The sequence below is a fragment of the Xyrauchen texanus genome, chromosome 18 (assembly GCF_025860055.1).
Source record: "Xyrauchen texanus isolate HMW12.3.18 chromosome 18, RBS_HiC_50CHRs, whole genome shotgun sequence".
Lineage (NCBI taxonomy): Eukaryota > Metazoa > Chordata > Actinopteri > Cypriniformes > Catostomidae > Xyrauchen > Xyrauchen texanus.
Window position 1 is genome coordinate 3,771,774 of NC_068293.1, and position 27,608 is coordinate 3,799,381.

The window sequence follows — 27,608 nt, forward strand, 5'->3', positions numbered from 1 at the left end:
TTCACCCAATTTTAAAACCCCTGTCCTAGAGAATGATCGGCTTGTAAAGCAACACCTTCAATTGATAGCCCAAAACAATGGAAAGACCTTGTGCCTAGGCATATCTGTCTGTAGTGTGAAAACGCTGCAGGGGAGGAGGTTATAACTTATTGACTGGCAGAGGTAAAGCAGCATTAATCGTGTAGTTCAGTTAGTGATGTGAATGCGGCTCAGGTCCGGCGCGGCTCCAGCCGATGAGAGAGCTGTGATAGGGTGCGCTGGTTGTCAATCACACTTATGTGACGCACATAACTCCGCACGTCCTGATGGTTCTTACCAGTCACCTGAGGTGCTTCTTGATCTGTAATGACAAAAGAGAGATATATTTATTGAGAATCAGCTGAATCAGTTTAATGATTAGCTGTTTTTATTCTATAAATTGTAGATGGTGAATAGTGGCAAAGTGGGACAATTTTGGAAATTGTATTTCTCCTGGCAATTTATATTAAGATCTAAATGCCATGTAACCTGACATACATTTAGAAAGCTTACCTTACAGTGGTTCCCAACCCTGTTCCTCCCTAATCAAACACACCTGAAACAACTCATCTGCTTGTTAGTGTAGACTCCAAGACCTGAATTGGGTGTGTCAGAAAAGGGATATATACAAAATGTGCAGTGCTGGGGGGCCTCCAGGAACAGGGTTGGGAACCACTGCCTTACAGTATAACTTTGTCATGTTGGGGCTTCAAATAGCAAAGATAATTATTAATAATTAAAATCAATAGAGCATTGATTAGAATCAACATTAGCTTATTAATACTTCAAATCAACAATCATCAAAGATAATTATCAATTATCAAAATCAATAGTATATTAATAAGGATTAATATTGCCGGGTGGGCACCACCCTGAAATCAGGGACTAATAACCAGACAGTATTGCAGTCTCAATATAGGACTGCTCTCTTAGGAAAGTCGACGTCTGGAGAACATCGACATTCAAAAGGAAAACAATGAAGGCTTGAATTCGAGCACTGATATCCCCTGCCAGCCCTTGGCAGATGTGCATGTAGAATAATACCAAAACACTTATCTTTAAAGTATAACAAAGTTTATTGATACAGTAATATCAATTAATATTTAATAAAATGCAGTTGATAAACTTACGACTTCCAACTACAAACTAAACAGTAACATGATTAGATATGGTTACAGATAAGCCTATGATACATGAGAGGAAGGTAGAGTGTGTGTGTGTGTGTGTGTGTGTGTGTGTCGTGCAAAGATTCTGGCCAGAGAATGTTGCCACGAATGTGGCCGGAGAGACTGGTTAATGGCGTCTGTCCATTTAACACGTGTCTCTGCTGGTACGATAACTTGGGGACAGAGCTAGGCTCTATTGCCAAGTTATCTGTTCACCAAATGTGTGTGCGGATATGTTTGTGAGAGGTTGTTTGTGTGTGTGCGGTTAGTACGAGAGAGAACAGGGTGATGGCACCGAAGTCGGTTTAGTGATCAAGGGAGAGACGGCAACCATTAGTTTTATCACTCAGAGATGTGGTGAACAGTTCGTAAACCAATGGTGAATGTTTTTTTAATGGATAAACTCAGTGTGCCAGTTGTAATGATATGAGATTATTATAAGTACCAATTTTTACCACTAGATGTCAATGTTGATGCTTCTATATTAAGTATAAAAGCGACAGAAGAAGACAGCAAGGGTACAATGTAGCATGAGACATGGCTGGTGGCTGATTAAACAAAAGTCAAGATGTTCATTAAGACTTTGAGTATTCTTAAAATATATAAGTAAATGAACACAACACCAGTCTCACCCACGATGGCAGAAATGCACAAACAGCCCAACGTGGTTGGACGACGACACGGCAAATCTCATTCATGATAACAGTAATTTACATTAAATACCTTGAGTATTATTAGCAGCAATGAGCGGGCTCTGCGGTCCGTAAACTGTACAAGCAATAACCTTGATACACAAGAATAACACTATAATAATCTATCTCTGCCCAGATGTAAACATCTTACTTGAGTCTCATGAGGACGGGGTAGAATGTGTGTTCGTCCATCGTTTGACTCAGACTTGGTTCCTTGAAGCTCGGATGATGACGGGAGGCCATTTCCTCGCTCTGTCGGCGGGCGGTACGGCGGCTGATTCTTGGTGGGTTGGTGGAGATATAAGCAAAGTCGACTCGGATGAAGAAGGAAGAAAAATCTAGCAAATCAGGCAAAAGGGGTGAGACATGGATTGCTCAGCGGTCTCCTTCATATCCGTTAGTGTCCTCAGTGGAACACTGAGAATCTTTTCTTGTCCAGCAAGATGGAGATTGTATGGCCAAAGTTCAGGTACGTATATTATTTCCTTGGGCAGCGAGGCTATACCTGGGAACAGCAGGGCTGCAACTAGACGCGGCGAATCCTGCCGCTGGTAGCAAGGCTTTGGAGGAATCTCTTAGGATATATACTCTCGATGACATCATGGTTGAGGGATGTGCTCTGTCGTGCATTTCCTCCAAAAGGAGTTGAGCGAATCGATCTTTTAGAATTTAGCGAAGCACGCAGCAATCGTCTGTGTTCCGCACCTGCTTCCGGGTCCTTGAATAACGTAGAATGTGCGAGTAAGAGCAGCCGGTAGACTTTATGGTGCACTCCTAGAGTAAGATTGTGCCCCCTCCCCCCACAGTGAGTTGGTGCCCTACTCAGACTGCATAGTCTGCTTATAGTGAGCGGCGGTACTGAAAGTGAGCAAGGTTTGATGGGATCTGTAGTCTGTATCTGTAAAATGTCTGTTTGATTTTGGTGCTGTTTGGCTTTGTGTGTTCCTACAGGCTTCAGTCAGGCTTTTTGACTGTGAAGACCTGCCTTTTTCTACTAACTGAGCACATGAGGCCCAATAGTTAAAAGTATATGTGGAATGGGGGCGTGGTAATGTGTCGGTCTAGGGTAGAGAGAGAGTGATAAGGCTCGTCTCCTGGTTCACAATGATCTTTAACACCTGTCTCTCATTATAGTGATGGCGGAGGGAGACTTAAGAGCCACGCCACAGCATCAAAGGGGAGAGAACCGAGAGCACCGCAGCAAGAGTGGGCTAGTCTTTGTTGTATTGATGTTTATTTATAATTTTCTAGCAGAGGAAAAGAAACCAGAATACTGACCTTGAACTTGCTTCGTTGTCTCCTGACTCCACCATTGCCCGAACTAAAGACTTTGTTACAGTTACTGAGAAATGCTGTCATGGAGTCTTCACCGCTAGGCAAAGTCTTCAAGACCCTCACCAGCATCCAGTAGTCCTAACATCAGTCCCTCATGGAGATACACCGGGAGCAGGAACAACATTTCCAAATCCTGCTCCAGGCACAAGCGGAGGACCGGCAGATGCTACGGAGCCTGATCGCCGGAGAGGGGGCCGGTGCTGCGACCTCCTTGGAGATCCACCGGTCGCCCTTACCAAAATGGGGCCGAATAACGATCTGGAGGCCTTCCTCACCTCTTAGGTTTGGAGGTGGCCTCCTGATCAGTGGGCAGCCCGTCTGTTGCCCCTGCTCTCCGAGGAGGTGCAGCTGGCGGCACAACAACTCCCCACCGCCAGCCTTCTGGATTATAAACAACTGAGGAAGGCCATCCAGCAACGGGTCGGTCAGACCCCGGAGCAGAGTAGGCAGCTTTTCCACTCTTTAAGCTTTGGGAAGGACGACCGCCCGTTTGCATTTGCCCAGCAGCTCCGTGACGTCTGCCGGAGATGGTTGCTGGCGGGGGGAACCCGCGGCACCGTGGAAGTTGTTGATCTGGTCGATCTGAATTCGACCAGATCAACAATTTGAACACAATTTGTCTAATGTGCAGGCTGAATCGTTTGAAGCTCTTTGTCACAAAGTAAAACAGTAACGGGATGCTTTAAAATACAGAGAAAAAACAACACTGAATGAAGTGAATATTTACCAACTCATTGAAAAAAACCTGCATCTGTATTTAATCGTTTGCCAATGATGAAGAAGGTAGGACAGGCACTGATGTAAATACACTGCATTATGCACTGTGCTGCCATTTTTTTCATTATTATTTATATGTAAGTTAACAATAAACTCATAAATCTTCTTTAAATATGGTGTCCCACTTTACCAGAGGCATATTTGTAAAGAGATCAAATTATTCTATATTATATAGATGTTAAAAATCTAAAGAAAATATCCACAAATTGTTTCAACCATTTTTTTCTACAAATCTACAAAACTCTACAGTACTTTTTTACAACATTTACTCTTAAATTTCTATGTAATTTTTAATCATTTCTTTTCCCACTGGTGGTTTTAAAATAAGCTCTTTTGCACGTCTCAATGTAACAATATCAACTTGTATACCCAAAAAGTTTATTGGAGACTATTTGCACCCCAGAGTAAATAGCATCTGCCACACAGTGCAGCTATGTTCACCCCAATAGTCTGGTGGAACCACAGAAATATATGACAAAGAAACTAACTAATAGATGGGGTGTAAAGAGTGTGTGACTGTGTACTGCTGTCCTAGTAACTGTGTTCCAAATATGCATACTGTCCCACTCGTTTTCCCATCCAATTTCCTGTTTCCACTCTTCATTTTTCCTTTAATGCTACTTGAAATAATATAAATGTTGATTTCATTGCAGTGATTTGGTCACTGTGAATGTCAGGGATTGCAGAGAAGTGTTTGCCACACTGTTTTACTAATATTGTAGTAACCATGTTTTTTGTCAGAAACCATAGTTTTGAGGCAATTAACCATGATGTTACTACAGTAATATGGTGGTAATATAGTAACCATGGTTCATTTTGTGGTTACTGTACATTTACAACATAATACCATGGTGAAACTGGTACTGGGTTTTGACTCAAGATGGCGCCGAGTATGGCTGCTGCGTTGCGAGCTCCGACACAACACTGCAGTTTATTGTTTGTTTTGTTTACAGTTTTTTGTTTTTTTGTCTTGGATGTTGTCTGCCTTAATGTATACGACAGACAAACACTTGTGGACATTGGTTCTGCAATTACACACTGAAAACCGGACTTCAAATTCCTCAATGCCGACCCACTGTTTACAAACACGCCAGCGGAGACCTTTGTCTGGGCTGCCCGGCCACGGAAATGCAGAAGGAAAAGGGGAAAAAGAGCCGGTGTTCTCATCGGAGTAAGACATTCAACCAGCACTGGCAAATGTTCAGTCTCTGGACAACAAGCTATGTGAGATGAGAGCTCGGATCTCTTTCCAACGAGAGACGAGGGATTGCTGCGTTATCTGCCTTACAGAAACCTAGATGTCTGCAGAGATTCCAGACTCAGCCATAGAACCCATGGGTTTCTCCGTGCACCGAGCGGACAGAGCGAAAGACCTCTCAGGTAAAAGCAGAGGTGGTGCTATATGTTTTATGAACAACAAATCATGGTGTGAACGTACATTTTATCAAGTCTTTCTTCTCTCCTGATCTGGAATATCTCATGCTTCTGTGTTGACCATTCTGGCTACCGAGGGAATTCACAGCGGTCATTTTCACGGCTGTGTACATCCCCCCACAAGCTGACACAGACCGGGCACTCAAGGAACTGTACGGGAGCATAAGTGAGCAGGAAACCGTGCACCCTGAGGCCGCGTTCATTGTTACCGTTCATTTAACAAAGCCAATTTTAAAACAATCACACCAAAATACCACCAACACATCAGCTTCAACACACGCGGGGACCGGGTTTTGGACCATTGCTATTCTCCTTTCCGGGATGGCTACAAATCCCTCCCCCGCCTACCATTTGGCAAATCAGACCACTCTTCTGTTCTGCTTCTGCCCCCTTATAGGCAGAAACTGAAACAGGAAGCACCCACCCTCAGAACACTCCAGTGCTGGTCGGACCAATCAGACTCTATGCTACAAGACTGTTTTGATCACGCGGACTGGGAGATGTTCCGGTCTGCCACTGATGACGACATAGCGTAGCATACGCTGATAGCATAACGTGTTTCATCAGGAAGTGCGTAGAAGACGTTGTTCCGAACAAACCAATACGGATCTACCCCAACCAGAAACCATGGTTAATGGCGATGTTCGTGCGGCACTTAATGCACGGACCTCCGCTTTAAATTTCCGGGAATGCGGAGGAGCATAATGTTATGCCCTGGTAAGAATGGGCAGCAACATCTCATCACTGACCCTCATTACTAGAGCCCCGCAGGGCTGTGTTCTCAGCACACTCCTGTATTCCCTGTACACATATGACTGTGTGGCAACACATCAGCTCCAATGCCAATCATTATAAGTTTGCTGACGATACGATGGTGGTAGGTCTGATCACTGACAATGATGAAACAGCCTTTTTTTCCTCACACAAAGCAACTGTATGACTGCAGACGTCTTTAAAGGGGTCATATAATGGTACATGCACTTTTTCAAGTTGATTGTACTGAAATGTGTGTTGGCTGTGCCTGTACACAACCATCCTATTATGATAAAAATCCATCCAGTGTTTTTGTTTTAATCTCCTTATATATTTTCCCCTGCCTCAAATCGAGCCGTTCGAACGTGTGACGTCACACGGTCGGACGCCCCTCCCAGGATTGTTGATTGACAGCAGTGTTTCAACACAGACCCGCCCTCGCTCGTGAGCGAGCTGTCAATCATAGTCCGTCATCATTGTAAATACACTGGAGCAGAATGGCGCCTAAGGGATTTAATTGTGGTGTTCTGTTCTTCGGTGAAATAACGAACACAGCAGTCATTTTGATGTTCCTAAATCTGAACTGCTGAAGACGCAGTGGCTGAGTTTTGTTTACGATGGGAATATTCCCCACGAGCAACGTCAATGCGTTCATGTTTGCGCGAATCATTTTTCATCAGACTGCTTTATAAACGAGGGTCAGTATAAAGCTGGTTTTGCAAAGAAGATGCTGCTGAAAAAAGATTCGGTACCAACTATTTATATTCCCTCTGCACCTCCAGAAGAAGTAAGTGTAACGTTTTATTAACCTTTATATTAATCTTTGCAAATCGCTTGCACGCTTCACAATGAATGTGGCTAATGTTTACACTCAGGGTACATTACGGCATGTTTTCCATAACGTTACGACGTTCTCAATATAATTCATAATCCCACGTTTATAATGAACAACGCGTTATGGTTATTGTGTTATTAAAATCTGTGTACGGAGGGGCGGGGTGACCAAAGCTCATTATCATTTAAAGTCATATGCACTGAAACGGCGTGCTGAAAACAGAGCTGTTTTTGAGCAGGTAAAATTAGTGTTTTCTTAAAATACTAATGAGAATTTTTAATAAAAGTATATTACAAAGTTTTCATTTAGACCCTAAAGATTCATATTAACTTGTACAAAAATGGCATTATATGACCCCTTTAAATAAACAAACACACACTTTAAAATGTATCCTTTTGTGTTCAATGAATGAAAGAAAGTAATTTTTACTTATGAACTGACTTACTGAAAGGCTGGCTTCTGCAGTATCTCACAATTCTGACTGTATTAGCAATCATTCTCTGGAAAACAGACAAAAAAAATTATTTTATATATAAAACTTATTTAAACAGTTATAGAAATGGTGAGAGAGAATCTCAGAAAACTCACCATTTTCTCAAAGTTGACCAATCTTTCAATAAACGTCTTGTTACCCTCATGTGTGAAAGTCATGTCTGAAAGGGCAAAATTATGTTAGCCAGTTGAAGCCTCTGTTTCAAATTATATGTGGTTCACTTTGTAAAGAAAATCAGGGGATACTTTTCCTTAAATGTTTTACTGTTTCAGTTAGCTTTAGCAAGTCATGTCATCTACAGTTGAAGTCAGAAGTTTACATACACTTAGGTTGAAGTCATTACAACAAATTTTTTTAACACTTTACAGATTTCTTATTAGCAAACTATAGTTTTGGCAAGTCATTTAGGACATCTACTTTGTGCATGACACTTGTTTTACTTTTAATTGACTATATCACAAATCCAGTGGGTCAGAAGTTTAAGTTAACTGTGCCTTTATGCAGCTTGGAAAAGTCCAGTAAATGATGTCAAGCCTTTAGACAATTAGCCGATTAGCTTCTGATAGAAGGTGTACTGAATTGGAGGTGGAGCTGTGGTCTACCTTCAAACTCAGTGCCTCTTTGCTTGATATCATGGGAAATCTAAATAAATCAGCCAAGACCTCAGAAAAAAAATCGTGGACCTCCACAAGTCTGGTTCTTCCTTGGGAGCAATTTCCAAAAGCCTGAAGGCACCATGTTCATCTGAAGAATCTGTAGCCTCGTCAGTCCCAAAGGCAGGCCAGCTTCTGCCCTAGTGGAATTGCTCTCCGCCCTTCGAGCATCCCATGGCTCTGCCTTCCTTCATCAAGCCTAGCACGGCTCCGCCTTCCGAGTCTCTCATAGCTGTGCTCGAGGCCATCTGGAATCGGAAGAGAATAAGGCTCCTACTCTCCAGGCACTGCCCGTGCTCACGACCATGGAGACCGTTCCCCTGTCACTGCCCATGCTCATGACCACAGAGGTTGTTTCCCAGTCACTGCCAGAGCTCCTGACTATGGTGACTTCTCCCTCAGAGTCTTCCATGACTCCGTCCGCTCTCCCAGAGACTCCTCTTACAGCGGCTCTGACTGCTGCTCTTCCAGTAACTCCACTGCCTTCTTCCAGATTGACAATGACCCCAAGCATCCCTCCAAAGTTGTGGCAAAATGGCTTAAGGACAACAAAGTCAAGGTATTGGAGTGGCCATCACAAAGTCCTGACCTCGATGTGAAAATTTGTGGACAGAACTGAAAAAGCATGTGCGAGCAAGGAGGCCTACAAACCTGAATAATTTACACTAATTTTATAAGTTCTGTATGAAGGAATGGGACAAAATTCCAGCAACTTATTGTTAGAAGCGTGTGGAAGGCTACCCAAAACGTTAAACAATTGAAAGGCAATGCTATAAAATACTAACAAAGTGTATGTAAACTTCTGACCCACTGGGAATGTGATGAATGAAACAAAAGCTAAAATAAATTATTATTGAAACTATTATTCTGACATTTCACATTCTTAAAATAAAGTAGTAATCCTAACTGACCTAAGACAGGGAATGTTTTCTATGATTAAATGTCAGGAATTGGGAGAAACTAAGTTTATAAGGTTTATATAAACTTGTGACTACAACTGTATGTATGTATTTATATAATGTATAGAGAATATTTACATTAAACTTTATTTTGTAATTTAATTAATTTAAATTGTATTCTATTTTTGCATTACCTAATTTGTACCTATTTTTTCTTTTTAAACCAATTTCCTTTACTATAACTGTAACGCTGAGTAGATGGAGACGAGGGGCAAGGATCTAAATGCAGTACGTATTTATTTAAAGTAAAACAGACTGAACAGGAACAAACCAAACATCCACGATGGGAAAAATAAACATAAAAGCACGAAGACGTCAAGGGACCACAAACGGGGAGAACAGGTGGAAAGGCGAAGAACAAACATCCATAAACATCAACAACGATCGACAATGACTGAACAAAGAACCAGGGTTTAAATACAGCAAGGAACAAACAAGAGAATGAGGGACACCTGGAAGAAACAATCAAGGGAACACCAATCATAATAACAAACTACAAAGGACTACAAAAACCAAACAGGAAACAGGAACTAAAATAACTTCAACATAAGAGCACAACAACAAAAGACACCAATGAACATGACAGAAACCAAACAGGAACCAGGAAACATGGACTAAACTGAACTTCAACATAAAAGCACGAAGACAAAAGACACCAATGAACATGACACAACCTCCCCTCAAAAGGATCGGATTTCAGACGATCAAAAAAAAACAAAAGACAAAAAAGACCCACAAAGAAAAAACAAAATGAGGGCACCAGGGGCAAACAGACAGTTCAAGGGGGCACAAGGGGCACAGAGACAGTCCACGGGGTTACAAGGGGCACTGAGACAGTCAACGGGGCCACTGAGACAGTCCACGGGGGCAATTAGGCAGTCCACGGGAGGCAGGCAGACCAGGGAGGTCGAGAGGGTAGACTGGCAGACCAGGGAGGCCGAGAGGGCAGGCAAGCAGTCTAAGGGGGTGTGTCAAGGGGGCCGGGTCCGGTGGCCTGGGGGGCGTCAACTGGGCAGGCACAGGTTCAGGAGGCCTGGAAGGCGGCCACAATGTGGGGATAGGCCTGGGGGGCTCGGGAGCTGGCCACGAGGCGAGCACCAGATTAGGAGGTCTGGGAGCGGGCCATGGGGCAGGAGCTGGTTTGGGTGGCCTGGGAGCTGACCTCTGGGCAGGGGCCGGTACAGGAGACCTGGGAGCTGGCCTCTGAGCCGAGGGAGGCTCAGGAGGCGAGCCGAGGGAGGCTCAGGAGGCGAGACGTGGTAGGCGGGGCCAAGGGTGGCTCAGGAGGCGGTGCTGGGGAAGGTGCCGGAGCCGAGGGAGGCTTCGGAGGCTGAGCCGGGAGAGGCTGAGCCGGGAAGGACCTTGGAGGCGTCGGAGGCGAGGCTGAGGGAGGCTTCTGAGGCAGGGCTGAGGGAGGCTCAGGAGGTGGAGCTGAAGGAGGCTCAGGAGGCGGAGCCGAGGGAGGTTCGGGAGGCGGAGCCGAAGGTGGCGAGGGCGAAGGAGGCTCTGAAGACGGAGCCGATGGAGGATTTGGAGGCGGAGCCGGGGACTGGAGAGGCTCGGGAGACTCCGGAGGCGGAGCCGTAGGAGGCTCGGGAGTCTCTGGGAGAAGAGCTGTAGGAGGCTCAGGAGGCGGAGCCGGAAGAGGCTCGGGAGGTGGAACTGAAGGAGGCTCAGGAGGTGGAACCGAAGGAGGTTCAGGAGGCGGAGCCGAGGGAGGCGAGGGTGAAGAAGGCTCTGAAGGCGTTGCCAAGGGAAGTTCAGGTGGCACAGCTAAATGTAACTCAGGAGGCGGTGCCGAGGAAGGCCTAGGAGACAGGGTTGAGGAAGGCGGAGCCGAGGATGGCTCGGGAGGCCCAGGAGGCAGAGCCGTGGGAGGCTCTGGAGGCTGAGCCGAGGAAGGCTCAGGAGGCGGGGCCGAGGAAGGTGGCGCCGTAGGAGGCTTCAGAGGCGGAGACCTGGAAGGCCTGGGGGCAGAGCCCTGGGTGGCTCGAGAGGCTCGAGAGGCGGAGCCCTGGAAGGCTCGAGAGACTTGAGAGGTGGAGCCCTGGGAGGCTCGAGAGGAGGAGCCCTGGAAGAATCGAGAGGCAGAGCCCTGGGAGGCTCGGGAGGAGGAGCCCTGGAAGACTCGATAGACTGGAGAGGCGGAGCCCTAGGAGGCTCGAGAGACTTGAGAGACGGAGCCCTGAAAGACTCGAGAGACTTGAGAGGCAGAGCCCTGGGAGGCTCGAGAGGAGGAGCCCTGGAAGGCTCGAGGGACTTGAGAGGCGGAGCCCTGGGAGGCTCGAGGGGCGGTGGCTCTTGGACGGTCGAGGCTACAGGCGCTGGCTCAGGGACGGTCGAGGCTACAGGCGCTGGCTCAGGGACGGTCGAGGCTACAGGCGCTGGCTCAGGGACGGTCGAGGCTACAGGCGCTGGCTCAGGGACGGTCGAGGCTACAGGCGCTGGCTCAGGGACGGTCGAGGCTACAGGCGCTGGCTCAGGGACGGTCGAGGCTACAGGCGCTGGCTCAGGGACGGTCGAGGCTACAGGCGCTGGCTCAGGGACGGTCGAGGCTACAGGCGCTGGCTCAGGGACGGTCGAGGCTACAGGTGCTGGCTCACTGACCGTGGCTGACGAGGGCTCAGGCACTGGCTTACTGACCGTGGCTGACGAGGGCTCAGGCTCGCTGACCGTGGCTGACGAGAGCGCAGGCTTGCTGACCGGGGCAGGCGTGGGCGCAGGCTCGCAGACCGGGGCAGGCATGGGCGCAGGCTTGCAGGACCGGGGCAGGCGTGGGCTCTGGCTCGCAGAACGTGGCAGGCGTGGGCTCTGGCTTGCAGAACGGGCAGGCGTGGGCTCTGGCTCGCAGAACGGGGCAGGTGTGGGGGTTGGCTTGTTGGAAGGTCGACTGGAGGGTCACCACTGTGGGAGAAGAGGCAGGAACCCTCTCAACCACACCCACAGTGAACGGCGAGCCGCATGCCAGCAGCGTCACCTCCACGAAATCGCGGAGCGTCCAGCCGCGCGTCGCCGGTGGCAACCGCTCCCTGAGCGAACAGGTCAGGCCATCCCGGAAGAAAACCACCAGGGAGGAGTCAGGAAAGTCTGTGGCACATGCCAGCTCCAAAAAAAATCTCAGACATGGTCCTCCACCGGACGGTTTTCTTGCCTCAGATACAACAAGCGACAGCTCACCTGAAGTACCGCTAGATCCATTAATTGGTCGATCGTTCTGTAACGCTGAGTAGATGAAGGAGACGAGGGGCAAGGATCTAAATGCAGTATGTATTTATATAAAGTAAAACAGACTGAACAGGAACAAACCAAACATCCACGATGGGAAAAATAAACATAAAAGCACGAAGATGTCAAGGGACCACGAACGGGGAGAACAGGTGGAAAGGCGAAGAACAAACATCCATAAACATCAACAACGATCGACAATGACTGAACAAAGAACCAGGGTTTAAATACAGCAAGGAACAAACAAGAGAATGAGGGACACCTGGAAGAAACAATCAAGGGAACACCAATCATAATAACAAACTACAAAGGACTACAAAAACCAAACAGGAAACAGGAACCAGGAAACAGGGACTAAACTGAACTTCAACATAAAAGCACGAAGACAAAAGACACCAATGAACATGACAATAACAACACCTTAATTTTATTTACTAATAGAAATACACTATATTTCTGTACTATACTGTAAATACTTTGACAATATTGCAAATGTTAACATTAACTCCAACTACATTTTGCTTAAAAGCTGCAAAATAATTTGTAAAAACAGCTGGATTTACAGTTTTGTTTACTTGGCTTACAATGTTTACTGTAGTATTATAAAGCTCACCTTTAATTAATAAAGGCATGAAAGGGATGATTGGTGGTTCTAACTTGGCCATTGTTAGTCGATACGCTCTGTGATTCCTGGAAGGATCCTACAATAGAAGAGAAGAGAAGAGATCTTTGATTTCCTTTACAGATGACATAAAGTAGTAGAAAATACTTGAAAATCAGAGGCAATGAACTACAACCCCATGGAGAATTGCGAATGACATAATCAAATTAGAAAAATATAAAATTATTGATTTAAAGTTTGAGAGCGTAGGAAGAGTGACTCGATTGCATCATTCACAGTGCATCATGAAATTAGGCTGTCGCTGCAGAGCTCTTTCGGTGCGCTTTGTTGACCGATTCTCTGATTGGTGGATCTTTCTCTTGGGTAGTGTAGTTCTTCTAAGATATTTTACTAATAAAATGATTCTGAAGTTGAAGTTACATAGACTGATGGCTTCAGCAGAATGATTATCTACCTCGGAGCTTCCGGTATATCTGTCTTTAAAGCTTCATAAGTTATCGTTAAAAATACATTTACCTGTGGAGAGAAGTAATGGCATTTTTTGTTCTGGAACCAAACTGTTCGTCATGTTAAACTTACCATCAGATTTTCAAACTCTCCATAAAACTTCTTGAACTTGCTGGGCAGTTTCTGTGAGAGAACAACATGTTGAAATATTTTGAAATTGAGAGATCTGAATCAATATTAAATTTGCCATGCCATTTACTGGTTAGGAACTACATTTTTTTCATGATGTGTATGTGTGTCTGTCTGAAAGGGTGTGTATTGTCTATGTGTCAGTATAGAAAAGTGCTCACCTCCCATGTCTGACTGAGTCTGCAGACGGCTGGGTTTCCCAGGCCCATGATAATGGCAAAGAATGAGTTCAGATTCCTAAACTCTTTACAGCTTAAAAACAGCAAATGCACACCACTCAGTTAAACACAGTCTGCGCTAAAACACAAGCACTTGTTGTATCTGCGTTGATTTAAAGGGATACTTTGAAAATGCACGTATTTTTAACTCACACTCATGTTGTTCAAAAACAGTATGACTTTCTGTCTCAAAAAAGAGGTGTTTTGTAGAATGTTAAAGGTGCTTTTTTGTAGGACTGGGCAATATATTGAATATTCATGATAAAATCATGATCACTTTGCTGGTGACATAAAATGAAGCAATTATCGTGTATACTGTATCACACTGATTTTAACTTTATTTAATTTGGCCACTTCGTTGCCCTCTGCAGAACAGTCTTGGTGTAATCTTTGACTCCTCTCTATCTTTCCATTCTCACATTAATTCTATCACTAAATCAGCATTCTTTCATCTACGTCGCATCGCTCAGCTCCGTCCCTTCATCAGTATCTCAGACGCTGAAACTGTCATCCATGCATTTATCACATCACGTCTCGATTATTGCAATGCACTTTTTATTGGCCTTCCTGCTAGCTCCATTTCCAAATTGCAATACATTCAAAACTCTGCTGCCAGAATACTCACCCACACCAAGCGTTCTGCACATATCACCCCAATTTTGCATGATCTTCACTGGCTTCCTGTGGTTTACCGTATCAAATTCAAAATTCTCCTTCTCACTTTTAAATCTCTGCACGGCTTGGCTCCCTCCTATCTCTGTAATCTGCTTCACCCCTACGCACCGACTCGCTCTCTACGATCCTCCGACTCTAGCCTTCTCGTCAGTCCCTCGGCATCGCCTTGTTTCGATGGGGGCAGATCATTCAGTGTTGTAGCACCCAAAATATGGAACTCTCTACCCCGATCACTCTGTTCTGTTAACACTATCTCTGAATTCAAATCCATGCTCAAAACTCACTTATTTGCTGAATGTTATAACTCTTAAGTTGTACTGTTTTTTTATTTTTTTTTTTTCCCGCTGGGTGCTGTCCCATCTACCTAACCTTCTCATTTTCTGTACCTTCACTGTTATCTACCTGCTGTTGTTTTGTCTGCTGTCTTTGTCCTCTGCCTTTATTGTTGCTTGTCTATTGTAAAGCGTCCTTGAGCTCTGGAAAGGCGCTATATAAATAAAACTTATTATTATTATTAAAAAGCGTTTTATTTCTAAGTTCACGACTCTTCAGGGCTTCACAATCAATCAAAATAACATGGTCATATGTGATTAGTAAACCCACAAAAGACAACTAATACATGATTTGTGTGTGCTTCAGAGTGAACAGGTGATGTGCTGTTCTGTGTGCACACGCAGGGCTCATGAATCCCTGTTTTCAGCAGTCTGAGAGCGGTACATTGTGAAAACGTTCAGTTTCTTGGTATGTTACATCATTGTTTTAGTCGATGCTCGCTCACTCGAGTCCCTATGGAGTGTGTGCATGAGCGGGAGCATGAGCAAAAGGTAGCTGGCTGCAGTTCACTTAATGGCCACAGGTGTCATTAATAACAAGGGTTTCTGAACAACCTTTAAAAAAAAGGACTAAAAAATTACTGGAATCTTTACTGGAATCGTTAAGGAACCTGTTTATTTAAGAGGAATACGATTGCCAACCCTAGTTACTAGACACAAAAGAACAAATGCTGTTTGGTGTCATTGATGTCAAACCTCACACGTCTTGACATGCTGGAATATGCGTATGTGCAAATGAGATTCGAGAGCTCCCGTAGAGGATAAGATGTCTGCCTGTTCCTCACACAAAGCTAAATTAATACTCAAAAGACTTGGAATACAGCGAATCAGTCATATGGATAATTTTATGTCACTTTTATTTTGTCAATTTGGGTTCTTGACAGCCCCTGGTGTGCTTCCATTGTATGGGAAGCAGCAGCTTGCACATTCGGCTAAACATCTCCTTTTGTATTTTTTTTTTCCTTTGTTTTTGTGTGAACTATGACATTAAATTGAAATACACATCTCACACTCTCTACCGCAGCACACATTTAAAATACACAACACATAAATCATAAGATTTGTACACACATCAAGCAACCCTCTGCAGAACAAAATGATTCATTACACACACGTGCACATTATGTGGTTTAATGAGATGACACAGACTCACTGTGCAGCGATCTTGATGAACTTCTTGAGCAGTTGGACTCGTTTGCTGAGTGTGGGACACAAACACACCTCTGTCACCACCCACAGCTGGACCTCATTAAACCGCCTCAAGAACAGGTCCAGATTAGCCGTGGTCTTCATGAAATGCTGACGCCCAAACGTGTGATAAATCAGCTCGTGCTAAAACAGAATTGAAGAACACATGTTCCATAAAATTTTTACAGTTTGGAAAATTTGAAATTCGATTACCTGTCGAAAAAGCAATTTTGGATGCATGCCAAGCACTGATGATGACTTACATTCTTGGTCTAAGACAGACACATTGCAACAAATGAAACAGAACGTGAGTTGCTCGAGATGTATTTTAAAGGTTGAATTTCCTTTAAAAACGACAGAATGTCTAACAAAATTAAGCGTTACTGCACAAGAAATTGTAAAAGCAGCGAGACGTAACACAATGGTCAAAGATGTCCGTCTAGTGTGTGTGCTTATAATGAAAAAGGCAGATGTGATCAAAGTGAACATCACCCAGAGGTGTAGGTCTTTGGTGGTTGTGTCTGGTCTTGAAACTGTGGTATCGGCAGTATTACAAAGCTTGAGTCAGCGATAGTAGTACTGCATCAGTATAGATTACTATGCAACACTTTTTACTTAATATTTGAGAAAATTAACTGGCTAAATCTTTTGACTTTACGCACACGTTAACAGCCAGATGTCTTCTTTGCAATAAATAATAAATAATGGTTTATATTAAAATATAGCACCCTCTTGTGGACGTCGGAGACAATGTCAATTCAAAAATCAGCTGTCTAGTAGATTTTTTGCCTACCTGAAATAATGTCTTTAAAATTCTAATTTAATTTGAAATACTGGTTATATTTCAGTTAAAAATCGAATTTAGATTCTCAGCCCTGTTGACAGCCCTACAAAAGAGCTGCCTGAACATTCTGCAAAGCATTCCATTTTGTGTTCCTGGGAGTAAGAAAGGCATACAGGTTTGGAACAACATGAGGATGAGTAAATGAGGACAGAATTGTCCCTAAAAATGCAGAACTGTGTGTATGTACCTCGTGTACACAGTCAAAGAGCTCCCAGTCATAGAGGGTCATCTGATGAGCCAGATCTTTAGAGCTCATGAGCTCAAACGTGGACATGGATCCTGCAGACGGTCCCTCCTGCTCTGGTAGTGGAGACTACATGAACAATCAATCAATAAATCAGTCAATCAACCAGCCAAACGGTCCATGTATGTGTGTGTGTGTGTGTGTGTGTGTGTGTGTGTGTGTGTGTGTACAGCACCTATCACACACCAAAGAGTTGAGCTGGTCTCTTGGGCAGATGAAAAGACGGCCATTAATGCTCAGTGAAGAGAAGATGGACACATCACACGGCTTCAAAAGCACTTTATCTGGCAAACATGCATACACACACACTCATTACACATGTTATTACTTATACTATTCTTTAGACTTTGCGTTCACATATAAAAAAACAACCATTGTCACCTAGTTGCACATTCAGAGATCAGTTTTAACCAGCAGCCACTAACATCAGTTTAAAGGATCAGTCACTGAAACTCCCATTCTAATATTTTTTGCCTTTTAAATAGCACATCACACACACACACACATTTCCCTCAATTGGAGTTGACACCAAGGTCATGCAGTGTGTTATTGTGTCTGGTTGCCATAACAGTGTGTGTGCATATTCCAACACTGAACCTTCACCCTCCTCTTCATCATGCAGAGTGACAGTAGTGATACATCTGCATAATAACCATGTGCTGATACCAAAGATACACACACACACAAACAAGCATACACATACACTCATATACCCAACAGGCCACTTGAAATATGTGTAGAAAAATGGGCTTCATGTGATAGAAACTAATCTAAATTGTAGAATCTAATATATATTTCTTAAAAAATTCTTAAAATCCCTTTAAACTTTCTGATTATATTTGTTTATGTTTAATGGGGGAAACTTACAGATTTTGAATGTGGTCTCAGATTTTTAGGGGCCGCTACACAAATGTGACTGTGTGTTTGTGTGTGTTGTGAGGTCAGCATTGGGTCACAGTGCATTATATGTGTGTGAATTCACACACACACCAACTCAGCAGCAGCATCGGGATGCAGAATTTGAAATGTTTGCTAAGACGGGTGCGACACAGAGCTCAGAATGTCAGCCAGAGGACAAAGAGAACTACAAACCACCAATTAATCAAACACAAATGAAAAGAGAGGAAATGCCTGTCAATACAGAAATAAGAAAGGAAAGTGTGTGTATGTGTGTTTTCACCTCCAGCTGAGCTCATGTGAATGAGCAGATGGTCATCACCTGACCCCAGTTTATCAGTAACTGCGGAGATGACCTCTCTGACAGATGCAGCAACAGGCACTCTGATAGTGGTGTAGGTGTGATCACTGCAGTACACTTTAAAGAGGACTACAACACACAATTAATCAGAACAATAATACATATAATAATATAATCTGATTATATTATAATCATGACACAATGAAGTTAATGATTGCTCAACATCTCTGCGTGTTCACTTATTCTGTTACACTGTTAAATATTAAATGATTTTAATTGAAAATAAAATACATTTTAATTTAATATGTTGTCTGAATTTCTATCAAATTCAGATTTTACAGCAACAATGACTTTCAATGAGAAAAATAATTTTGCTAAATGTGATTTTATATTATTATTATGTTTATATTTACAATTGTATTTATGGTCTAATTTGTACTGGTATTTTTCCACCTGTTGTCGTAGAGTGATTTTTAATCACTGCACATGGGGCTGGTGAAAGAAGTTGGAGAGACTAAAATGTTTGGATTTTTGGTTTAAAGTCGGCATATTATGCAAAATTCAATTTTCCATGGTGTTTGTACATAAATGTGAGTCGGCACTGTGTGTACACAACCACCCTACAATGTTAAAAGTCCACCCACTCCTCACTCTTATATTTCTATTAATCAAAAATGATGAATGGTTTTCGTTTCTGCTCTAAAGTGATCTCACGTTAGACCAGGCCTCGCCCACAACTGTGACAGACTCCACCCTATTATCATAGATCTTCCCCTGAGAGATCTACACACAGTCCAACATTTGTTTCGGCACTGAAGCAGATACAATGAGAAGAATAACGTCTCAGCTTCGTAAGCGTCATACGTGTTCTGTTGTTAGCTGTAAATGTGAGTCTTCATGTACTCCCGGCATCAGAGCCACTGAATATGCAGTGGACAAGTTTTGTTTTTGAAGCAAATGTGCCCCAAAACATACAAAAATCAGCACCAACTGTTCATGTTCCAGCTTAATATCCTGAAGAAGTATCACACTTTATATTTTGTGAATGTTTGCAAATTGCCTTTCCAAATGTGCTCGTTAGCTGATTCCACGGCTAACGCAGCTAAAGTTAGCATTGTCTCTGATTGTATTCACAGAGACCAGAGTTATGTCGGGGGCGGGGAGCAGCAGCTCATTTGCATTTAAAGAGACACACACGAAAACAGCGTGTTTTTGATTCCACCCAAAAAGAGGCAACATGGTACAACATGGTATAATAAATGATCTGTGGGGTATTTTGAGCTGAAACTTCACAGACACATTCTGGGGATATCTGAGACTTATATTACATCTTGTAAAATGGGGCATAATTGGTCTCCTTTATGTTTTTTGTATTTCAATCAATTAATTTAACTATTTAAACAAAATCGACCAGTAGAAAAGGAGAACGATCCCCAGCCCTCGAAACAATCACTGTTAATACCAGAGACTATTTAGCAGAGATGGGTCACTTCTATTCAAATCAATGCAAAAAATTGGAATGCCCAACCAAGGAGCTCTAGTGCCCAATGCCCAACGGATGTAGAAAAGGAAGTCCTGCCTTAAAGGTAAAAGAGCCAATCGCCTTTTAGATACAGACATCACCTGTCAATCAACTCAATAGCGTTTTTTTTTAGCATAATCTGAGGTAAAGAAGCATAATTTATAATACCATTGTTGTCAGATTGTACTGCTGATTTTAAATGCACGTCCCCTCCTTTTATACCCATATGTCCGGGGGAGGGGCATGCAAATACCACTCGCCAATTCCCATTGGCCTTTTATCAAAGATCAGAGGTGTTTCTGGGCTCTCAAGAGTGACCCCTAGTGTCACTTCATCGACACAACTTCGAGTGACAGATAGGGAACCATAGTTAAAGGGCACCTATTATGGAATTTTGAAAATTACCTTTCATGTAGTGTGTAACATACACTCACCTAAAGGATTATTAGGAACACCTGTTCAATTTCTCATTAATGCAATTATCTAATCAACCAATCACATGGCAGTTGCTCCAATGCATTTAGGGGTGTGGTCCTGGTCAAGACAATCTCCTGAACTCCAAACTGAATGTCAGAATGGGAAAGAAAGGTGATTTAAGCAATTTTGAGCGTGGCATGGTTGTTGGTGCCAGACGGGCCAATCTGAGTATTTCACAATCTGCTCAGTTACTGGGATTTTCACACACAACCATTTCTAGGGTTTACAAAGAATGGTGTGAAAAGGGAAAAACATCCAGTATGCGGCAGTCCAGTGGGCGAAAATGCCTTGTTGATGCTAGAGGTCAGAGGAGAATGGGCCGACTGATTCAAGCTGATTCAAGAGCAACTTTGCCTGAAATAACCACTCGTTACAACCGAGGCATGCAGCAAAGCATTTGTGAAGCCACAACACGCACAACCTTGAGGCGGATGGGCTACAACAGCAGAAGACCCCACCGGGTACCACTCATCTCCACTACAAATAGGAAAAAGAGGCTACAATTTGCAAGAGCTCACCAAAATTGGACAGTTGAAGACTGGAAAAATGTTGCCTGGTCTGATGAGTCTCGATTTCTGTTGAGACATTCAGATGGTAGAGTCAGAAATTGGCATAAACAGAATGAGAACATGGATCCATCATGCCTTGTTACCACTGTGCAGGCTGGTGGTGGTGGTGTAATGGTGTGGGGGATGTTTTCTTGGCACACTTTAGGCCCCTTAGTGCCAATTGGGCATCGTTTAAATGCCACGGCCTACCTGAGCATTGTTTCTGACCATGTCCATCCCTTTATGGCCACCATGTACCCATCCTCTGATGGCTACTTCCAACAGGATAATGCACCATGTCACAAAGCTCGAATCATTTCAAATTGGTTTCTTGAACATGACAATGAGTTCACTGTACTAAAATGGCCCCCACAGTCACCAGATCTCAACCCAATAGAGCATCTTTGGGATGTGGTGGAACGGGAGCTTCGTGCCCTGGATGTGCATCCCACAAATCTCCATCAACTGCAAGACGCTATCCTATCAATAAGGGCCAACATTTCTAAAGAATGCTTTCAGCACCTTGTTGAATCAATGCCACGTAGAATTAAGGCAGTTCTGAATGGCGAAAGGGGGTCAAACACAGTATTAGTATGGTGTTCCTAATAATCCTTTAGGTGAGTGTAGATTTAAGTGAACAAAATCATCCTGCAAAGTTTTATATATGAAAGTTCACCATAAAAAAAGTTATTGTCTCTCAAAAGTAGGAGTCGACTCTGAGTCAATGTAATGAATCGTTTTTCCATGAGTCATTTTCCTTTTCGTTGTGACGTCAAAACGAAACATTATCAAACAGACACTCACAGACACCAGGGAAAACTTGAAAACATCATGTCGACAACAAGACGCTGTGTTCTGAAGTGCATATCAAAAGCGACCTTTTTTTCACTGCCCAGGGACGAGCATGTGAAGAATCAGTGGCTAGAGTTTATATTTACAACTATACCACACAAGTATAGCCCGAACCTTGTGCTGTGTTCGCGTCATTTTAATGACGATTGCTTTATGAACATGAACGCTTTCAAGTGTGGATTCGCGAGCCGGTTGATACTGAAGGAAGGTTCAGTACCAAGTTTATTTGGATCAGCTTCCTCCTCCGAATCACAACCTGTAAGTATTATTATTAATAATTGTTGCTTTTATGTGTTTTTTAGCATGCTTAATAAGTATTTGTGTGTGTTGTGTAAGTTACGCTCAGCGCAGCTTCTAGGTCTCCAATGTCAATTTTTTGGAAATATGTGAAATGTTTGTCGATGTTATTGGAGTTGTCATAAAGAATAGAGCAATAACTTGTAGTAATGCAGTGCTTTATCAATATGTTTATGCGTTGGGCTAAGGCAAACAATAACTGATTGGGTGTTTACCACCGAACTTTGGGCTATGATCGCTAACATAAATCAACTCAAATTCCTTCTCTGATTTAGATTTTTTAGTACAAAGCGGTGATGGGCGTTCCGTTTCCGACAATCTCTGCACAGAGTATACCAATCACAACTGACTGGGTCATCTGACCAATCACCGCAGATTAGCGGCACGCAAAGGAGGGGTTTGGAAAAATGAGTCGTTGAACGAATTATTTGTGAGTCGGTGAGCAAATCAGGTAAACATAAATGCATATTATAAGATAACAAAAGTGTTTTTTGTCATTGCATGCATGTAAAACTGTTGTTGGGGACTCCCAAAACAATATTAGGAACATTTTAAATGCCATAATAGGTGCCCTTTAATAGACACTGGTGCACCCTGATGACTCACTCTCATCGGTGCTCCTGATTGGCTGTCGCTCCTGCAGCCTGTCATTCCCCATGCTGAACTGACGCAGCAGAATTTTATGCTTAAATGAGAAAAAATCATATGACATTGATTCAGTGCTGATTCAGTACCATCACAAGACAAATGGTAAAATCACTGAATTTGTGTTATATTGCCTTTCACCTTTTTCTGTGAGGGCCTGCCATCATCTGAACTGTGAATAAATGCAATGCGATTGGTAGTGAGTGATAGTAATAGCTTTCTGTGACACTTCATTTAAAATCTCTCTCATCTGTAAAACTCTTTTCTCACTTTTGCTTGATGATCTTCTCCAGTTCGGGCAGCTGATCTGTCAGAGCTGGAATGATTCTGGAATCTTCACACACTGCCTTGTAGAACTCCTGCATCAAAAAGCATACTTTCTGAATGACAACAGAACAATGTCTACACTGGGCTAAAACTCAGATTTTTAAAAACAAGCAGTCCAGCGTTGTGCATTGACTAGATTTAAAGGGGTCATATCATACATTCAGTGTTGGGGAAGCTACACTGATACTGAATCTTCACAAGCTTTTCTAACTCAAAGCAGCTAAACTATAGTCTGTAGCTTCTAAAATAAATCAATAAATACATTATTGCTATTTAAATAAGGAAATATTGACAGTTAGTTAGTTAGTTAGTTAGTTAGTTAGTTAGTTAGTTAGTTAGTTAGTTTATAAAGCACATTTAAAAGCAACTGACATTGAGCCAAAGTACTGTACAATAGTAAAAGGTCAAAAAGCAAATAAAATTATAATAAAAACAAAAATAATAACACAAATAAGTACTAAAGTAAACAAATGCGTTAACATCTCAGGCAACCTCAAAAGCTAATCAGTAAAAATGAGTCTTTAAACTAGATTTAAAAATAGCAAGGGAAGGAGAAGTCCTAACATGAAGTGGAAGACAGCCACTGAAAATGCCCATTTTAAAGATTTTAAGCGAGAATGTGGAATGGAGAGAAATAATTGGAGAGATCTTGGAGCAGAACGTGGATGAAGAAGATCACAAATATATTGCGGGGCAAGGCAATGCAAGGCCTTAAAAACCAAAAGCAAAATCTTAAAATCAACTGAAAATGAACTGGTAACCAGTCCAAAGATGCCAGCACACGTGTGATATCGTCTCTTTTTCTTGAACCAGTTAAAAATCTTGCTGTTGCATTTTGAACCATAATAATAATGGCACGAATAACCATTTCCAGAATGGTTTTAATTTAGAAATGGACCTAAGGTGGAAGAAGCTTCCTTTAACAACGACGCTAACATGCTTATCAAAGAACACTGCAGAATCGAAAATGACACCAAGGTTCTTAAAATTGTTATGAAAGTTAGAAGATAAAGGACCTAACTGGTTACCAATGCTTGAGATGCATAACGGAGAGCCAATAGTAAACACTTCAGTTTAATTTTCATTAAGTTGAAGGAAATAATGTGACATCTAACACTTTATATCCTCAAGACAGGAAGATTTATAACTTAATGAACAGCTAAAGGTAGACCTAACAGGAAGATAGAGTTGTGAATTGTAAGCATAACAGTGATATGAGATATTGTATTTTTGAAACATAGAATCCAGAGGAAGCATATACAGAGAAAAGAGTAGAGGACCCAAGATGGAACCCTGTGGAACACCATATGTAATGGGTGCAGAGGATGAAAAAAACCACCAATGCTGACAGACATAGTTCTCTCTTTGAGATAGGAGTCGAAGCATTTTAACACCAGCCCTTTGATGCCAACACTATCAATGCGATTTAAGAGGATATTGTGATCTATGGTGTCAAATGCTGCACTGGGATCTAATGAAATTATTTGTTAATAATTAAATATTGTTAAAAATTATCCCCTTTTCTTCCCAATTTGGAATGCCCAAATCCCACTACTTAGTAGATCCTCGTTATGGCATGCATCTTATCATGTGGCTCGTTGTGCATGACACGGCGGAGACTGACAGCATGTGGAGGCTCATGCCTTATAAAGCTATTAATGAAATATTTTATTGAAAATAAAGTCACTTTAAAGGAATAATTCACCCAAAATTTTAAAAATTCTCATCATTTACTCACCCTCATGCCATCCCATATGTGTAATATGTCTTTTTTTCTTCTGCTGAACACAAATGAATATTTTTTGAAGAATATCTCAGCTCTGTAGGTCCATACAATATATGGTGAACAGAACCTTGAATGTCCAAAAAGTCAGTTCATTAGTTTAAGAGAACACAAGCTTCATTGGTTTTGCTTTCATTTGAAAATACAAGTGCGTTAACGTGACACGAGAGGCAGTATGAACTGATTCCCCTCATTGGAGAGCAACTGGAAGTAAACAATTATAGTGAAAAGGACTTTAATTATCTTTATTGATCTGTTTCTCACCCAAAGCGTTCATATATCTTAAGAAGTCATTCATTTATCCATAATTTAAATGTAGTCATATGGATTACTTTCATGCGGCCTTGATGTGATCTTGCATTGTATGGACCAACACAGCTGAAATATTCATCTAAAAATCTTCATTTGTATTCTGCTGAAGAAAGAATGTCATACAAATCTTGGATGGCATGAGGGTGAGTAAATAATTTTTGGGTGAACTGATGAGTTGCTTTGCAGCTTAGTTTCAATAAATGGTCTGAACTGAGTGGAAGTTCTGAGTTCTAAAAGTTACAGGATGTTTTCATGGTACAATTAACTCTTCTATCTCTAAAGACCAATTAACATTTAATTCCTCATCATATAACTCATTTAAGCTAACAAAAATTGGAACAGAGCAGGCCTGAGTCAAGTGAAGGTCCTGACCTGCAGAAAGTTGTACGAGCTCTCCTCCTCTTGAAGATGGTCTGTGTTGATGGCAGCCCATTGTAACACCAGACAAATCACCCTGCGTTTGTTATTGAGTTTGTAATCCATCCGCTCCTGTTCACTGCCCTGAGACGCCTCAGCGTGATAGGTGCATCAGAGCTAAGGACTTTGAAACAAAACCTTTGTGATTCTGTAGGTTGAGTAACATTTACTCACCCGCGTGTCACAAAAAAGAGATTTCTAAATGTTGACACCCCCTGGTCACTTGTTTACATGGACAAGAGCACTCTGAACATTCCTTATAATATCTCATTTTGTGTTTCACAGAAGAAAGAAAGTCCTATGGGTTTGAAACAACATGAGGGGTTAATTTTATTCAAATTGTTGTGTCCCACACAAAAGCAGGCACTATTCCTGGAACTGGCCACAGTATTCCTAAAAAACAGCTGGACACATTTGCACCCCTGTAGGTTTACAGGAATATTGCGGGTTCAGTACAAGTGAAGCTCAATCGCCAGTATTTGTGGCATAATGATGATTACCACAAAAATGTACGTTGACTCGTCCCTCCTTTTCTTTACAAAAAAAGCAAATCTGTGTTACAGTGATGCACTTACAATGGAAGTGAATGGGCCAATTTTTAGAGGGTTTAAAGGCAGAAATGTGAAGCTTTTTATAAAAGCAATTACATTCAATCATCTGTTAAAATTGTGTATTATTTTAGCTGGAAAGTTCTTTATGTCGTAGTTTTTACAGTCAATTTAGGGTTTACGTTAAGTTGTAAAATTGGATATAACTTTACACTTTGTGATTTTTTTTACACTAAAATCATGTTAACACATATTGTTTACGTCTTGTGGCTATACTTTTGAAACAGTATTTGGCCCCCATTCACTTCCATTGTTAGTGCCTCACTGTAACCCAGAATTCTGCTTTTTTTAAAGAAAAGGAGGGATGAGTCAAAATGTATTTAATGATAATCATTATTACGCCACAAATACTGTCGATTGAGCTTAACTTGTATCGACCCCAGAATATTCCTTTAACTCATCAAATGCACATCTTCTGATAGACCTACTGGGAATGCAAAGAATTGAAACGTACAAAAGGCACATCCACTTTGTCCACTTCAGCCTGCATTAATGATAAGCAGTGTGTGAATGTGTTTTAAAGGATATTGGGCCATGAGAAGAGGACACAGCTGAGCGTTAGGGACAAAAACACAGTGCATGAGCAAAAAGTCATCCAGAACAGGATCTACAAAGAGAGAGAAACAGAGTTAGTTAGTTAGTTAGTTAGTTAGTTAGTTTCATTCATTAGCTGATTGGCTGGTTAGTTCGTTAGTTGGTTTATTAGTTAGTTGTTAGTTGGTTTATTAGTTAGTTGGTTAGTGTGTGAGTGAGTGAGTGAGTGAGTGAGTGAGTGAGTGAGTGAGTGAGTGAGTGAGTGTGTGAGTGAGTGAGTGAGTGAGTGAGTGAGTGAGTGAGTGTGTGAGTGAGTGAGTGTGTGAGTGAGTGAGTGAGTGAGTGAGTGAGTGAGTGAGTGAGTGAGTGAGTGTGTGAGTGAGTGAGTGAGTTAAAGGCAGCTACAAGCAACATGATACACAATACAGTACAGTTTTAGCTAATTCTGGTTTAGTTGTCCACTCAATGCATGTGAGTCTGTTTAGATAGAGCAGACAAAAATGTTGTCACAAAACAAAACAAAAAACTATACATATATATATATATATATTTTTACAAAACTTGTAGTTTTTTTTTTTTGTTTAATGCTGTCTATAACATTATACAGTCAGGTCCATAAATATTGGGACATCGACACAATTCTAATCTTTTTGGCTCTATACACCACCACAATGGATTTGAAATGAAACGAACAAGATGTGCTTTAACTGCAGAGTTTCAGCTTTAATTTGAGGGTATTTACATCCAAATCAGGTGAATGGTGTAGGAATTACAACAGTTTGTATATGTGCCTCCCACTTTTTAAGGGACCAAAAGTAATGGGACAGATTACAATCATAAATCAAACTTTCACTTTTTAATACTTGGTTGCAAATCATTTGCAGTCAATTACAGCCTGAAGTCTGGAACGCATAGACATCACCAGACGCTGGGTTTCATCCCTGGTGATGCTCTGCCAAGCCTCTACTACAACTGTCTTCAGTTCCTGC

General features: G+C 42.2%; 1 protein-coding gene across 1 annotated transcript in view; it reads right to left on the bottom strand.

The window, feature by feature from the left end:
- The window catches only part of LOC127658882 (rap guanine nucleotide exchange factor 4-like), a 79,261-nt gene continuing 51,653 nt past the window's right edge, over positions 1 to 27,608 (bottom strand). The window contains exons 13-27 of the mRNA XM_052148422.1: positions 26,614 to 26,692; positions 25,433 to 25,583; positions 22,909 to 22,997; positions 22,780 to 22,810; positions 22,600 to 22,678; positions 18,280 to 18,426; positions 17,286 to 17,383; positions 17,043 to 17,168; positions 15,977 to 16,155; positions 13,760 to 13,850; positions 13,542 to 13,592; positions 12,954 to 13,041; positions 7,599 to 7,663; positions 7,456 to 7,510; positions 1 to 340 (exon numbers count right to left, since the gene is read on the bottom strand). Of these exons, the coding sequence (XP_052004382.1) occupies positions 210 to 340; positions 7,456 to 7,510; positions 7,599 to 7,663; positions 12,954 to 13,041; positions 13,542 to 13,592; positions 13,760 to 13,850; positions 15,977 to 16,155; positions 17,043 to 17,168; positions 17,286 to 17,383; positions 18,280 to 18,426; positions 22,600 to 22,678; positions 22,780 to 22,810; positions 22,909 to 22,997; positions 25,433 to 25,583; positions 26,614 to 26,692 (1,460 nt within the window). The 3' untranslated portion in view covers positions 1 to 209. The remainder of the gene's footprint in view (positions 341 to 7,455; positions 7,511 to 7,598; positions 7,664 to 12,953; positions 13,042 to 13,541; positions 13,593 to 13,759; positions 13,851 to 15,976; positions 16,156 to 17,042; positions 17,169 to 17,285; positions 17,384 to 18,279; positions 18,427 to 22,599; positions 22,679 to 22,779; positions 22,811 to 22,908; positions 22,998 to 25,432; positions 25,584 to 26,613; positions 26,693 to 27,608) is intronic.